This window comes from Petaurus breviceps, unplaced genomic scaffold (genome assembly GCF_028583685.1).
Source record: "Petaurus breviceps papuanus isolate PSGF00001 unplaced genomic scaffold, PetGlider_PUasm1.0 90630, whole genome shotgun sequence".
Lineage (NCBI taxonomy): Eukaryota > Metazoa > Chordata > Mammalia > Diprotodontia > Petauridae > Petaurus > Petaurus breviceps.
In genome coordinates this window covers 449,047-466,592 of record NW_027187291.1, presented here as the reverse complement: position 1 = coordinate 466,592, position 17,546 = coordinate 449,047, and the positions used below count along the sequence as shown (strand labels likewise).

At 34.2% G+C, this 17,546-nt stretch overlaps 1 protein-coding gene across 2 annotated transcripts in view; it reads right to left on the bottom strand.

The window, feature by feature from the left end:
• NPEPPS (aminopeptidase puromycin sensitive) overlaps positions 1–17,546 on the bottom strand; it is an 85,055-nt gene that overhangs the window by 46,916 nt on the left and 20,593 nt on the right. For both annotated transcript variants that reach the window (XM_069064287.1, XM_069064288.1), the window contains one exon: positions 5,214–5,291. In XM_069064287.1, coding sequence (XP_068920388.1) covers positions 5,214–5,291 — 78 coding nt within the window. The remainder of the gene's footprint in view (positions 1–5,213; positions 5,292–17,546) is intronic.

Genomic DNA, 17,546 nt, shown 5'->3' with positions numbered 1-17,546 from the left:
CTAAGCAAACTATGATATATAAATATAAAGGAATATTATTGCACCTTTGGAAATTATGAGTGTCAAGAACTGAGAGAATTTTGGTAAGATCTGCATATGAACTGATGCCAAGTCAAATATATAGAACCAGGATAACAAATTTTATCTACAATAATGTAAAGGAAAAATGACCTGACTTGTAATTTCATTGATCCTGGAAACCCTCTGTACCAGTTGGCACCTTCTTTTCGACTTACAGCTTTTGAGAACTGCTAAAGCATTTAGAGGACCATAACTTGCCCAGGGCCACAGAGTACAGAGTCAGCATATGTCAGTGATAGGAAGTAAATCTACTCTGCCATATGCCTATCTTTAAAAAAAGAGGTAGGTAGATGTGTGTGTGTGTATGTATATATGTAAAGTATTCAAAAGAAGAAAATTTCAACTGCTCATTTTTGTATTCTTTGTATATTAGAACATTTGTGTCAATATTTATAATAAATAAATAATAAAGTTTAAGAAATTTCAAAATATATGCAAGAATAAATCCCTAAGAAAAACTCCATAGTCTTTGTTATCTAGGTTCATTCAAAATAGGAAAATGGTTCTTCGTATTGACACCACTGTAATCCTTCATGAAAAGTCAAGGATTGGTCTGAAAGATATCAATAAAATGAACCATGAAGCTTATCTAACTTTTCAAACAACAAATAATTATATACACTGAATCTATAAGTAGCACAATGCCAACAAAAATGTAGGATAAGCTGAACAATTTCATTCTGTCTCAGTTCAGCACAACCATTTCATCTGACTTTCAGAGAGAACAGATTACAAGTGCTTCTAAGGTTCAAGATAAAATTTAAAATTGCTAGAAATCAGCAACTATAAAATTGTCACCTACATTTCATATACCATGTTACACAAATAAAAATGGTCACTTTATTACTAATTACTAACAATTGAAGCATACTGCTTGGAAGGTTCACAAATTTAATCAGGAGCTGACTATAAAGAAACACATCAGAATTTATATATCCAGAAAAGTATCATCATTGTTCAAGCAGTCACTCTGGAGGCCACACACTTAGCCTTAATTATGCTGCTATTATTATTCAGAATGTTTTGGAATGCCCCTTTTAGAACTTCAGAACCTAAAGCCTGAGTATCATCAGTCAATCATGAATGAATGAAGAAGGATGTTTTCATTAAGTGCTTACTAAGGACACAGTTCTAGAAATACAAATTAAAAAAAAAAAAGACAGTCCTTGCTTTCAAGGTGCTCACATTGTAATGGAGAGACAACACAACAGGTTTTAAGTGAAAGTGAGTGGACCTTGCTTGGGGTTGAGTGACAAGCCAGATGGTATGCAACTTCTTTAATTGGACAGTGCCAAGGACTCTAGGGACAAATAAGGTAGCTGATCAAACTTGGCAAAATACTCTGGACAAAAACAAGGTGACTATAAAACAATAACTGATATTTCGAGTGGAGCTGCTAAATCGGTTTTGAAAGCAATTTTAAAAGCAGAGTTCTAAAAATAACTTAAATATTTATAGCATCACCGGAATGTATATAACTTCCCAAGGGCATTGACTAATTTATAGGGAAGGTCACCTAATTGGATATAAGTGTTCTTGCATGTATTTATCATATTGCCTTATAAACACACCTCACATGTTAAAAGGAAATGAGAAGAAACCCCAAAATAAAAAATGCTCTGTATTTCTATGTTCTTTCTCTTGTCTCTTGAAACTATCCTGCTTCTTAAGGAATTTAAAAAAAAAATCAATGAAAACATTGGTGGAGTCTTTTTTAAAGATTGATTGAAATGATTCTAAATTTGAACAGCTACTAATAGTACTTCACCATGAAAAGTGCTACTAACTGGGACACTAACCCATCAACGCTGAGGTTGCTAAATATTACAATGGCTACAGGCAACCAGTCAGCATTCCTGATGGTGCCAATTTCAAAAATTATTTTTGCTCAACTGCAAATTAACTAGTTTACACAATGATTAGTGGTTTAATAAGGTAAAGAAGAAAGATTACTAATGCCCACCTATGATCTGTTGAAAATTTCATGCTGTTATTTAGGGAAGACAAACCACCTCTGAGAACTGCTGAAATTCAAAGTAAGGAGAACCTCTCTCCTTCACAGCATAAGATAATATATGCAGTCTCTTAGAAGAGAATTTGAAAATAAAGATTATACCAAGTAGCTTTAAATCAATTAAAAACAGATATTGTTTCTCTTAAAATGAATTAGGTGCTCTTTAAAGAAGTAGGACAATGGCCCCAGAAACCATCCACAGCACTGTTTAAAGCAGCAACCTAAATTTCTATCTATCAACACACTGTTCCCAAGTATTTCATTTTGGACTCTTAAATAGCTTGGACTTTAGAAAAAAGCTAGGAAGCTAGCGGGGGATAAGGAAACACTGTCTTTTAATGAATAAAACACAAACCACTAAGTCATTTTGTAGGAATTCACCTTATAGTTCCTGATGGCTAGTTTACAAGAAAGCCATGTCAGATTTAAATTGACAGTACAGAAATGCCAAATGGGGGGCGGCTAGGTGGTGCAGTGAATAGAGCACCAGCCCTGGAATCAAAAGGACCTGAGTTCAAATCTGACCTCAGACACTTGACACACTTACCAGCCGTGTGACTTTGGGCAAGTCACTTAACCCCAACTGCCCTCCAAAAAGCAAAAACAAAAAAACAAATGAGTTCTAGTATCATTCTCCCCTAATTGTCAGAATCTAGTCCTATCCCTTCTTTTTTGAAGATAAAATAAAGAACCATGGGGACACAATGCTAGAATTCTTGCAACAAATGATAATAAAAATTATGACAGGAAGAACTGCAATATTGCCTTTGCAATCTCTACCTTTCTAGTCTTAACACTTTACTCATCCCACCACATTCTCTGCAATCTATTGGACACTCCCTTTCTTGACTCTGAGCATTTTCTCTAGCTGTCCCCAACATATGGAACTCTCACCTTCATCATCTGTCTCTTTGCTTCTCTTTCAAGTCTCAACTAAAATCCCACCTTCTCCAAACTTTTCCCAATCCCCCTTAATGCTAGCACCTTCCCTCTGTTCATCATCTCCAATTTATCCTGTCTATACCTTGTGTGTACATAGGTCTTTTTGTGTAGTCTCTCCCATTATACTAAGAGCTCCTTGAAAAGAACTGTCTTTTACCTTTCTTTGTTCCCCTGATGCTGAGCACGAAGCAGGCATTTAAATAATTACTGACCAACTATAAAATGGATGAACCAGATTACTCAATATCTAAGGTCCTTTTCAAGTGTGGAACCCATAATAATACAGACTATATAATAACACAAATCTTAATAATCAGGCAAAAAGAGATAGAATAAAGCTCTTATGGTCTGGTAATGTTCTGTTTAAAATTCTTTCACCTTTTTGGGGAGTAGCTCTATCTTCACTGGACCAAAATCACAGTAACCGGAGCTTATTCAACAAAAATGAATAAAACTATGTAACTATGTACTATAACAGCTTTAGCTTTTATTATTATAGATGGAAAGCATACTACCCAGTAACATGTTACTAAAAACTTTGTAAAATAGACAAAGTTAAAATAATTTTATCTATATGCTGCTAGAGTTCAACTTAATAGAAAAAAATTAATTCTTCATTAGAATTAGAAATTTATTTAAGAATCCATGAATACCAGTCATATAAATAGAATTCCACTAGCACAGGACAAGTGGCACTTGAGAGGCACATAATCCATTAATATATTCCCTGTAGCCCCTTCCAAACTTTGGGGAGAAAAGAAAAGAGACATCACCACCAATCATCCACACAGTACAGATTCTGTCCTTGAACTCCAAGACTGGTTCTCCCCAAACTTCTATTTCCAGTTCAACTTTCAGCAAGGACCACACCAAGTGTGTAAAGCATTTTAGAATGACTGACAAGATTGCCAAAACACAAAGATTGTGTAAACAAACTGGAAAGTGTAGGAGGTAGCCCACATTGTGCTTTTCCAATTATAAAACTTGGGGAAAGTAAAATCTCAACAAATATTGAGCAACCCATTCAGGAGTTCACTGCTTGCAATAAATGCCTAGGCAATAATTGATGATGACGATGATGATAAAGTATACATATATACACATACTGTATGTGTATTTAGATACAGATGTAAAACTATAAAGGAAATCTTCAAGAAGAACAAACCTGCCTATAAACAAATGTTTAGGGAAGAAATTTGCAAAGTCACTCAAGATTTTTCTAGACCAATATTGCTTTGGCAAGGTTTCAACAAGGTATAAACATAAAATAAATATTTCACTGTTGGAATATCATTACTTTAGTTGTAACAGTCTATACCTTGCCTTCTAAAACACAGGTAGGACCTGCTTTAAGAAAATCTGATACCATCTAAACTGACAAAGCAAATAAATTCTGGAATGACAATGTCCATTACAAAAGGATTTCTGACTCATGAAAAGGATTCCCTGCGAGGCTGTTTTAAAAGAGCAGACACCCTTTATTTTATACATATTGTAGACCATTAATTTCCTGGTATGCAAAAAAATTTTTTGAGGGAAGATCAGCCAGAAATTAAGATAAAACATCTCTGAAATCATAAATTTAAATCAGAGGAAAAACATGATTCTGATTTATACACATTCTTTCAAAACTATAGTAAATTACACAAGATAATCCACTTAAAACATGATAAAGTAAGTACTTTTCTCAGTTCATCTTTCATTTAAAAAGAAAACTCTAGGGTGGTTAGGTGGTGCAGTGAATAGAGCACTGGCTCTGGAGTCAGGAGGACCTGAGTTCAAATTCAGCCTCAGACACTTAACACTTATTAGCCGTGTGACCTTGGGCAAGTCACTGAATTCCAATTGCCCTTCCAAAATGAAAGAAAAAAAAAAAAAAGAAAACTCTGGTGACCCAAGAGCTGCACTAGTTTCAATGAACCTGAATCTTCCAAAACATCTGCCATAATATTTAATTTACTAAAAATGAACAATTCATAACATAATTTGAAACTGAATGCTTATACATATATACATATATGATCAGAAATATGTGGGATACATATATTATTGGATGACAACTAAACATTTATCTTCAAGAAGTTAATCAATACAAAACATTGAAAAATCAAGATATTCTGAATAAAAAACAAATTGTATATCTCAGAACTTTTTTGAATATTCTGACATTGCTTACCTGTTTGGAGTGTACTAGGAAAAGACAATGTAACTTTCTCATCTTCATTCTGATAGTTAAATCCTGTGGCATGTATTTCTGAAATAAAAAGAGTACCAATTTAAACTCATGAACTTAGCTTAAGACAATAGTCTATATAAAATAAAATTTTCCATTAAAATTAAATCCCATACAAGTTTAGCAAGTAAGATTTTTTTTAACTATTAAAAGCATTATTATATGTATGTTAGTCAATTTTAAAATTAAATTTTAGATGCCAAGATATTGGGCAATTTAGACTTCTGGCTCTGTAAGAAAATAATTACAAGTTCTAAGTTAATTCATAAATTTGAGAGTAGTGGAAAGAGCACAGCTGATAAGGTGTTCGTTCCTCCAGCTTCTGACATGTTTGAGAAATGTGTCCATCCTGGGATAACCCTTTCTGTGCTGTAATTTCTCTCACACACACTGAAGAAATTAAGCAAGTTATCCACAATTTCAGTGGACCAAATAAGCAACAAAGAAAGATATGCTCCCCCATTACAGAGGTCTATCCTTTCCAAGCTCTAAAAATCCAATATATTGGGGATAAAGTTAAGTTTTCCTATATTTTACAAAGAGCTCTCTTTGTGGAGAGCTAAAAGGCTAAGTTCCATAAAGTTTTTCAAAACAGTAATTTTTTACTAGGAGGTTACTTGAACTATATGCTACGATGGGATATATCTTCTAAGAAACCTCAGGAAACTGGGTGGGTCAGCAAAGTCCAAAATGAAGTGTGATTTAAAATTAAATTTAGAATTATAGTAAACAAGTATTAAGTACCTACTATGTGGCAAGTAGCACAGTGAGCTCTGGGAATACAAAGAAGGGCAAAAAATAGCATCTGCTCTCAAGGAGCTCACAGTCTAATGGGGAAGAAATACAAACAACTATATATACAGCACAAATAAGAAATAATTAACAGAAGGGAAGGCACTAAGAGCAACACCTTCATTTTGCAAATGAGAAAACAGATCCAGGGAATTACAGTGATTTCCTCAAGCTCACACAGTTAATAAGTGGTAAAGTGTGGATCTGGATTTGATCATAAGATCAAAAATTTAGAATGATGAGATTTTAGGAGAGGTCACTGCATACCACCTTTATTTTACTGATTCTCAGACTATAAATTCATCACTATGCAATCCTAGATAGTGTCAATTATTATTTCTTTAACTAATACAATACATTCTTTATCTTACAGTAATCAAACTAAGGCAGGAATCTTAAAGAAATGATTTTAATGTAACTTTCCTTTAGAGCCTCCTAGAGTTCAGCCTTAGGCCAGTCAAAAATCTTCCCTTATTCTACTTTCCCAAAAAACAGATTCCTAGACATTTAACAGAAATTTAACATTCATACACTATGTTATTAAGTTTCTAGATTTAAATGACAAGGAACCCTGACCAACAAAAAGTTAGAGATTAGCTCCAAGCTAGTCCCCTGTTTCCAATGTAGGTATCATGCTCAGCACTTAGGGGAGGAAAAAAAAAGCCCACCACACAATGTTTGCAAATGTTCCTTTCTGGTCAAGGAATGACATAACACTGGTTAGCTCTTGGGGGAACTGTAAACAAGATCAAAGATACACCCCAGTGAAGGATGCTAATGTTCATTAAAAATTTGAGAAACAAACTTCAAAATTTCAATAAATGGAGAAGATTCAACAGAATAGTAATCTTCACAAATGAAGTATTCTCTATGTATTTACATCCTACAAAATGTAGCATGTAGATACTGTCTATATACATGTCCTAATAGTTACTTTCTAAAGGTTCAAAGAAGTTAATAATCGTAACTGCTTTAAAAGCAGGAAACAGAAACAAAAAAAAGAAGTAAAAAAAAAAATACTTATTACAGGGACACCTGGAAAATCATTACAGTTTTATTGTTAAAGACAGATACAAAAAAAAAAAAAGACAGATACCTAAAGTGCTCTGTAACTGCTATTTTAATTGTAGTGTCTCACAGAATAGGAAAATCTTAGGCTGATACACTAGAAAAGTTGGCTTAAAAAATTATACAATAACAATTAAAAGATACACATAGGATTAGCTTTCTATGTCATTGTACAAAGCATCTGCCTTACTTTTTACTATAATTTGAATGTACTCTAGACTAATTAGCAATGATGATTAAAAATAAAGGAGACAACATCATTATAAACAGTTTTCTAAATTTAAAAAATTAGTAATGAAAGCACCACTAAGACTTAAAGTAAAATCTCAATTAACCAGAAGACACAAGGTTCTGATTAACTGAATGACAAATAGAAAAATCTTTGCTCCCCTTTAATCTCTTAAGTATCATCCTAAAAATGTTATTTAGCCCTCTTTCCTGCTCTATGCTGAACCTAATTTTAATCTACTTTATGACTGGGGATCCATTCACAAGATTATTTTTCTGTTCAATAATGACTGAAGAATAGGAATAAATGCAGCTTTCCTTGAAATGGTTAAGTAGCATCTATCTAAAACCATCAGCAAGCATTATCTGCAATGGGATAAGCTAGAAGCCTTCACTAAGAGAACAGGGTTCCATGAAACAAGGATGCCCATTATCATCACTAGTATTCTATACTGTTCTAGAAATGCTAGCTATAGAAATAAAAGAAAAAGAAGTTGAAGGAATTAGAATAGGCAATGAGAAAACCAAACTATCACTCTTTACAGATTATATGATCATATATTTAAAGAATCCTAGAGAACCAATTAAAAAACTAGTTGAAATAATTAACTTTGGCAAAATGGCAGAAAATGAACCCACATAAATCATCAGCATTTCTAGATATTACCAACGAAGTCCAACAGCAAGAGATAGAAAGAGAAATTCCATTTAAAATAACTGCAGACATTATAAAGTACTTGAGAATCTACCTGCCAAAACAAATGCAGGAACTCTTATCAACACAGTTATAAAACATTTTTTACACAAATAAATTCAGATCTAAACAACTGGGAAAATATTAATTGTTCATGGGTAGGCTGAGCTAATATAATAAAAATGACAAATCTAAATTAGCCTACTTATTCAGTGCCAGAGCTAGAAGAAATCATAACAAAATTCATTTGGAAATACATGTGAAGGTTGCCTAGCCATAGCAGCTTTAACTGATTATGATAATAATCAAAACAATCTGGTATTAGCTAAGAAATAGAGTAGCAGATCAGCGGAATTGATTAGGTACACAATACATTGTAGTAAATGACCAGAGTAATTTAGTTTAAAAAACCCAAAGATCCAACAACTCACTACTGGACAAAGACTGCTTGGAAAACTGGAAAATAGTATGGCAGAAACTAGGTGTAGACCAGTATCTCACGCCATTTATCAAGATAAAGTCAAATTGGGGACATGACTTAGACATAAAAGGTGATACCATAAGCAAATTAGGGAAGCAAGGAATAGTTTATCTGCCAGTTCTATGGATAAGGAAGAATTTAGAACCAAAGAAGAAAAAGAGCATTATAAAATGTAAAATGGATAATTTCGATTATATTAAATTTAAAAGGTTTTTCAAAAACAAAACCAATGCAACAATGATTAGAAGGAAAGCAGAAAACTGGAGTGAAATTTTACAGCAATTATGTCTGATAAAGGCCTCATTTCTCAACTATATAGAGAATTAAGTCAAATTTGTAAAAGTATAAGTCATTCCCTAATTGCTATATGGTGAAAGGATATGAATGAGTAGTTTTTAGATGAAATCATTATGGACAGATATCTGAAAATGCTCTAAACCACTATTGATTAGAGAAATGAAAATTAAAACAACTCTGAGGTACCACCTCACACCTATCAGATTGGCTAATTTGTTAGAGAAGGAAAATGACATATTGGAGGAGATGTAGGAAAACTGGGACACTAATGTACCGTTGGTGGAACTGTGAACTGATTCAACCATTCTGGAGAGCAATTTAAAACTATGTCCAAAGGGCTATAAAATCTCTGATCCAGCAATACCACTACTAAATCTGCATCCCAAAGAGATCATAAAAAAGGTAAAAGGACCCACATGTATAAAAATGTTTATAGCAGCTCTTTTTGTGGTGGCAAAGAACCGGAAATTGAGGGGATGCCCATCAACTGGGGAATGGCTGAACAACTTGTAGTATATGAATGTAATGGAATACTATTGTTCCATAAGAAATGATGAGCAGACAGATTTCTGAGAAACTTGGAAAGACTTACATGAACTGATGTTAAGTGAAGTGAACAGAACCAAAAGAACACTGTACATAGTAACAGCAACACTGTGTGATGACCAACTTTGACAGACTTAGCTCCTCTCAGCAATACAATCTAAGACAATTCCAAAACACTCATGATGGAAAATACTATCCGCATCCAGAAAAAAATCTATGGAGTCTGAATGCAGATCAAAGCATACTATTTCCTCTTGTGGTTTTTCCCTTTTGCTCTGATTCTTCTTTCACAACATGACTAATGTGGAAATATGTCTAATAGGACTGTAAGTATCAGATTGCATGGTCGTGGGGAGGAAGAAAAAAATTTGGAACTCAAAATCTTATAAAAGTGAATGCTGAAAACTATCTTTACATGTAATTGGAAAAAAAAAATGATGAGCAGGTGGATTTCAGAAAAACCTGAACTTAAGATGAACTAATGCTGAGTGAAGTGAACCAGAACTTTGTACACAATAACAGCAACACTGTGTGATGATCAACTTTGACAGACTTAGCTCTTCTCAACAATATAATAATTTAGACAATTTAAAAAAACTCATGATGGAAAATCCTATCCACATGCAGAGAAAGAACTATGGAGTCTGAATGCAGAATGAAACATACTATTTTCACTTTTTTTGTTGTTTTTTCTTTCTTGTGGTATGTGATTGTAATGGAATATTGTTGTGCTAAAAGAAATGATGAGCAGGATGATTTCAGAAAAACCTGGAAGGACTTACCTGAACTAATTACAAAGCGAAGTGAGCAAATCCCAGAGACATTGTACATGATAACAGCAATACAGTATGATGAACAACTGCAAATGATTTAGTTATTCCCAGCAATATGATTCAAGACAATTCCAAACGATTCATGATGAAAAATGCTATTTGCTTCCAGAGAAAGAACTGATGAAGTCTGAATGCAGATTGAAGCATACCATTTTTCACTTACTTTTTTTTTGTTCTAGCTTTCTTCCACAAAATGACTAATATGGAAATGTTTTACATGATTATATGTGTATAACCTATATCAGATTGCTTACCATCTCAGGGAGGGAGGAAGGGAAAGAATCTGGAACTCAATTTTTTTTTTTGAAAGAATGTTAAAAATTGTTTTGACATGTAACTGGGGAAAAAATAAAATATTAAAAAATAATGACTAAATCGGGGCGGCTAGGTGGCACAGTCAGTAAAGTGCCGGCCCCGGAGTCAGGAGGACCCGAGTTCGATTCCAGCTTCAGACACTTAACACCCACACAAAAAAACTAGCTGTGTAACCTTGGGCAAGTTACTTAACCCCAACTGCCCTCCAAAATGGCCAAAAAAAAAGGGGGGGCCAAATAATAATAATAATAATAAAAATAATGACTAAAGAGATCAATGTAAAGTATACAGAAGATAGCTATACTTAAATTTTAAACTCTTTTCTTTTAAACTAAATCTCTGAATAAATCTGTTTTCTTTTAAATTTTCTCATTTTTCTACAAGTTGAATAAAACTCAAATTAACTAAGGTTTGACTATAGTTAAAAACCTGAGAAATAATTTAAGTTTCATCTCACTTCTTCCTCAATCCAGTCGCCATTTTCGTTCTTCCCAAAAGATCTTATTACAAATGGGCATGTTATCTTTCTTACAAGCATAATAAATAACCAATGCAAATATCATCAAAATGCCTTTTCAGTAAAAGTGTGATATAATTTCTCCAGAAAAGGGAAGCTACTAGAGAGTGGAGAGATGAGCATCCAGGGCTTATGCTGTAAGAAAAATCATAAAATCAATATTTGAGAAAAGCAAAGTATATAAAACTTTTCATTCCTCAAACAGGAATACTAATCCTCAGAACCTGAATATAAGTTATGTTCACATTAAGTTAGATGTTTGAAATGTAGGTGACATTTCACAAAGAAGCAATGTTATAAACTAAGGCCTTCTTTAACCTACACCATAAAAATCTACTTAAACCTACAGTGTAGTGTTAATACAGGTATGATACCTTTTGATAGGGGTGTGTGCGTGTATGCGCGCGTGCATGTGCACGTATGTGCATTTTCCTCTGCTGTATGCTTTGCTTTACATTAAAAATCAGAGGGTCAAACTAAGTTCTGTGTTGTTATATCTTTCAATGAATCTTATCACAATCTAGCTATCTACATGTGGAGATATCCTAAAGTAGACCACACAGTCCAATAGGAAGAATACCAGACTTGGAATGAGAATACCAGGATCTTTATCCCAGATCTTCTTCCATCTACATAAGACAGGCCACTTCATCTCTCTGGGCATTGAGGTCCTCATCTATAAAAGCAAAGTGTTGGACTAGATGGCTTCTAAAGGCTCCCTTTTCAACTCTACATCTGTAAATTTGGTATCCTTAACAAAGCATTTTGTTCTACTTAAAATGTTTTTGGAGGGGGCTGGGAGAGAGGTAGGAGATTGTAAGTGTGTTTTTACAGTTAAACTATTATCGAGAGGAAATGCTATCAATAAAATGTACTGTTTAAAAACAGTGGTATATATGAAATATTGTGCTATAGGAAATAAGATGGTATCAGAAAAACATGGGAAGAGTTACATGAAATGATACAGAGAAGAGGGCAGAACCAGGAGAAAACTTCACATAATAACAGCAATATTATAAAAAAAATTTTTGTCCTAAGATAAAAATTATTTTTTTCTTTTTAAAAAATATTAATATTTTCTTTTTCCCCAGTTACATGTAAAGATGATTTTCAACATTTTTTTTTAGTTCCAAATTTTCTCTTTCCTTCACCTCCCCTCTCCTTGAGGCAGCAAGCAATTTGATATAGATTACACACATTTAATCATGCAAAACATTTTACCATATTACTCACATTATGAAAGACACAGACCCAAAGAAAAAAACAAAACAAAATACAGAAAGTGAAAAATAGTATGCTTTGATCTGCATTCAGACTCCATCGGTTCTTTCTCTGGAGGCAAATAGCATTTCATCATGAGTCCTTTGGAACTGTCTTGGATCATTCATTGTATTGCTGAGAATAGGTCTATCATTCATGGTTAATCATCTCACAGTATTGCTATTACTATGTACAATGTTCTCTGGGTTCTGCTCATTTCACTTTTCATCAGTTCACATAAGTCTTTCCAGATTTTTCTGAAATCATCTTACTCTTCATTTCTTATAGTGCAGCAATATTCCATTACAATCATATACCACAAGTTGTTCAGCCATTCCTGAATTGATGGGCATCCCCTCCAATGCCAATTCTTTGCCATCACAAAGAGCTGCTGTAAATATTTTTATACAAATAGGTCCTTTTCTCTTTTTGTTTTGATCTCTTTGAGATACAAATCTAGTAGTGGTGTTTCTGGATCAAAAGGATATGCACAGTTTTAAAATTCTTTGGGCATAGTTCCAAATTGCTCTCCAAAACTCTGACCAGTTCACAAATTCACCAATGTGTATCAGTGTCCCAAATTTTCTTATACCCCCTCCAACATTTATTATTTTCCCTTCCTGCCATATTAGGCAAACTGATAGCTTTAAGGTGGTACACCTCAGAGTTGTCCAATCACAATTCTAAATGAAATGCAGCTCATGAGAAAGAAGTGATGGAATACAGATTCAGACTTTTTTTTTTTGACATGGTCAGTATGAATTCATCAGAGATTATAACCAAAAAAGGAGGTGTATCCGCTTGGCAAGGGCAATCAACAAAGAGACAGTATGATCTCCACAGAAAGTCAAAAGACTCAGGAAAGCTCCTAAAATACTGAGTGAGTCCCCTGAGAAAGATGTTATAAGGGGCATTGTATTTTACACTAACATATTACTACATCAAGTATACAGATTCAAAGTATCTTTGAAAGCTAAAAGGTTTTTGCAGGACAGTCTGGGAAATTTCTATCTTACAATCATAACATTGCTTTCATAAGAAAATCAATTCTCGGGGCAGCTAGGTGGCGCAGTGAGTAAAGTGCCGGCCCTGGAGTCGGGAGGACCTCAGTTCGGTTCCGGCCTCAGACACTTAACACACACACACACACAAAAACTAGCCATGTAACCTTGGGCAAGTTACTTAACCCCAATCGCCCTCCAAAAGGGGGAAAAAAAAAATCAATTCTTCAGTATTCCATTTTCTTTTAGTATCACTATTTCTTAAGGATCCTTAGCCATGAGGATCGTTTCGCTCCCAGCCCAACTCTCTCTCCAAACTGCTTCAATTTCCCACCAGCTGCCTTGTCCCCTTTGGAATGCTTCCACCCTGAGGCCTGCTACCTGACTGCTGAGTTCTTGACCAAGATCCCCACTTCATGAAGAGCCACAACTATGTCGTTCACTTCACTCCTGGCTTAACTCCTTCTCTAGAATGCTTGTAATGGTTTGACAAGATTACTCTTACCCTCTTCCCCTTTTATTCTTCCCCTCTTCCTCCTCCTCTCACTATTAAAATGTAAGCTCCTTTACAATAAATAAAAATAAATTAAAAAAAAAAAAAAACGTAAGCTCCTAGACAGCAGGAACCATCTTGTATGTTTTGCTATAAAGATGTTGATTTTATGGAATCAGTCAGTCAACAGGCATTTATAAGACACCTAGGTATTTGTTTTCTTGTGTTTGTATTCCAGCACAGTGCTTGGCACATATTTACTATTACTGTGTTTTACACAATAAACGCTTTACTTAGATTAAAGAGAATATGACACTTGAAAGAAAAACTGAATATGATGCCAGGTGCCTACCATGGCACCCAGAGAGAAGACAATGTTGTGATCTGTGGAACCTCTCTGATTGAGTAGAATGGCAGAAAGACGAGTAAATTAAATTTTGCAAAATACTTTTCCCCTAACCACAGTTCTAAGCATCTTCAGTTAGTGGATGAGATATAATAAATTGACTTGGACCCCCCCCATTCAACCTCACCTCTTCTTTACAGAATCCTTTTCCTCCTTTAAGACCTATTTGAAGCACCACCTTCCACATGTAGCCTTTCCTGAAATGCTCAACCACCAGTGCCCTCCCACACAAATGAACTAGTGTTTATTTATATTTATTGTCTTTATATTTATTCTGTACATATTATACATGTTCTTGCCATCTCCTCCATTAGATGCAAACTATTTTTGAGTAGGGCTTATTTCATTTATTGTATCTGTAACTCTATAGTGTTGTACAGTGCCTGGTACACAGCAGGTCTTTAATAAATACTTGTTGAGTGACTGATTGGGGCATTAAAGGGATGAAAAGAACAAGATCCTAGAATGGTGTAGGTCAGCTGATCTAAATGTCTTTAATTATGAAATGGAAATGAATAGGGTAAATATCTACTTGAGGTAATAACATAATTATTAAATTGCTTAGAAAAATACATCTCTAAATCTAAGCTAAAAGCTGCTTAATATACTAAGAGGCCGGAACAAGGTACCAACAGGACTGAAGGAATACCTCGTGATTCATGATTGGTTTTGAGAAATTATTTTTTGGTTACCTACCCAGCAAAACTGAGTATAATTGCTACAGGGAAAAATATAGTCATTCAATGAAATAAGAGGACTTTCAAGCATTCTTGATGAAAAAGCCTGAGCTGAACAGAAAATCTGACTTTCAAATACAAGAAGCAAGAGAAGCATGAGATGGTAAACAGGAAAAAGAAATCATAAGGAACTTATAAAAGGTGAACTATTTACATTCCTACATGGGAAAACAATAATGGTAACTCATAAGACTTTTCTCAGTATGAGGATAGCTAAAGGGAATATATATATGTATATGTATGTACAGGAGGATGTACGTGTATTTAAATATATATATATGTGAATGTGGGCATTTGTATGTTCACGTATACACAGAGGGCACAGAATGAGTTGAATATGAAGGGATGATATCTAAAAAATAAAATTAAGAGGTGAGAGAGGAATTTATTGGGAAAAGAAAGAGAGCAACAGATTAGAGTAAATTATCTCATATAAAAGAGGCAAGAGAAAACTGTTACAACAGAGGAAAAGAGCAGGAAGGTGAAAGGAAATGGGACAACCTAATTCTCATTGAATTTGGCCTAAGAAGGGAATAACATACACTCTCAATTGGGTAACTTACCCCACAAGAAAATAGGGGGGTAGGGGATAAGAGGGGGAGGATAGAAGGCAGGGCAGATTGCAGGAGAGGGTAGTTAGAAGCAAACATTTTTGAAAGGGGTTGGGTCAAAGGAGATAACAGAATAAGTGGGGGGGGGGGATAGGATGGAGGGAAATATAGTTAGTTTACCACAATATAACTACTATGGAAATGATTTGGGTAACTACACATGTACAATCTATATTGAATTGCTTATCTTCCCAGTGGGGGTGGGTGAGAAGGGAAGAAAGGAAAAAAATCTAGAATTCAAAGTTTTAAAAACAAATGTTTAAAAAAAATTTTTTTGCATGCAACTGGGAAATAAGATATACAGGTACTGGGGTATAAAAACCCATCGTGCTCTACTAGAAAGTTGGGGGTGGGAGGGAGAATAAAGGAGGATATTTAAGTGAGAACAAATTGGGGGAACGGGTATTCAGTAGGCTTGCTATTTTGGGATGGGGGTAGGAGAAAGATGGGGAGAGAAAAACTTGTAACTCAAAATCTTGTGGAAAACTAAAAATAAATTTTTTTAAAAAGATATTTTTGGACAGTAAGATAATTATGACTGGCATCTGTGTGAATATATGTGTGTATGTATATATATCTGTGTATATATGTGATACATATAGATATGAACATTTTAAAGTGATACATATATTTTTAAAGCACTTTCTATATAATCAGAAGTAGCATATAGTACTTCTAAAGTTTGCAAAGTACACTGCATATCTCATGATCCCTACAACAATACTCTGAGATAAGTGCTATTATTATTGCCATTTTGGAGATGCAGAAATTGAAGCTAAAAAAAAAAAGAAGAAATTGAATCTAAGAAATATATGAAATGACTTGCCCAGGGTCACAAATCTACTAAGTATCTGAAGCAGGATTTATATAAGTAACACAGATTAGAAAATGGTGAAATACATAGAAGAGATAAAAGAGAATAGCCTGGGGGCATCTAGGTGGTGCACTAAATAGAGCAGCAGTCCTGGAATCAGGAGGACTTGAGTTCAAATTTTACCTCAGACACTTAATACTTACTAGCCCTGTGATCTTGGGCAAGTCACTTAAGCCCAACTGCTCCTCCAAAAAAAAAAAAAAAGAGAATAGCCTAAGAGATTCAATAAGAGAGAAAAATCACTTCTAGTGGGGAAAAAGCTAAAAGACCACAGCATGGGGAAAATATGTGGCACAGAAATCAGGCCTCAAGTAAGAAAGATATCAAAAGCAGATGGGGAACATTCAGTAGCACAGAGAAGTTAAAGAGAAAAATAGTAAGAAGGCCTGTAATGTAGTAATTATCTATACAACTTCATAGGGCTATAGTAAGGCACTCTATAAACCTTGAGTGTGAAATAAATATTTATTATTATCAGACAAGGGAGAAAGTATTTGTAAATGTATACAGGCAGAAGACAGCAGAAGATCAGGAAGCATTCCCGCTTGGCTGAAGTACAAAGTGGGCCAAGGGAAATGGATAAATTATTTAACCTGATAAGCCTCAATATTTTTATTTATAAAATGAGTTTGTTTAGACTAGATTTCTAAGATCCTTTCTGGTTTTAAAGTCCTATTAAGATTTTAGAAAAAATAATGAAGTATTTCAGGGCACTACTGAAAAAATTTGTTTTCTTATATAAATTAATAGAACCTATTTTTCTCTTCCAAAATTTATGTAATTTGAAAGCAATCTATGAACATTTTATATTTTCTTAGCACTTAAACCATACAAAGCCCTTACAATGGGCAGTCATACTCACCATATCCCAAAAGTGAGGTAAAATATCAGATTTGTGACTAGGTTGTTATACATTAAAACCACACTGTAGCTTCACTTTTATGACCATTTATCTATGTAAAAGGGTCACTAGAATAGCTATATGGGGAAACTAATGAATTTGAGCAAAAACTTTAATGAATTTCACATACTATTTTATTTCTAAAGCTCTTCCTGAAGGAATTAAAAAACCTATCTTTTTTGACCAAATTCAATAAAAGTAATCACTAGTAAAAGAAATGTA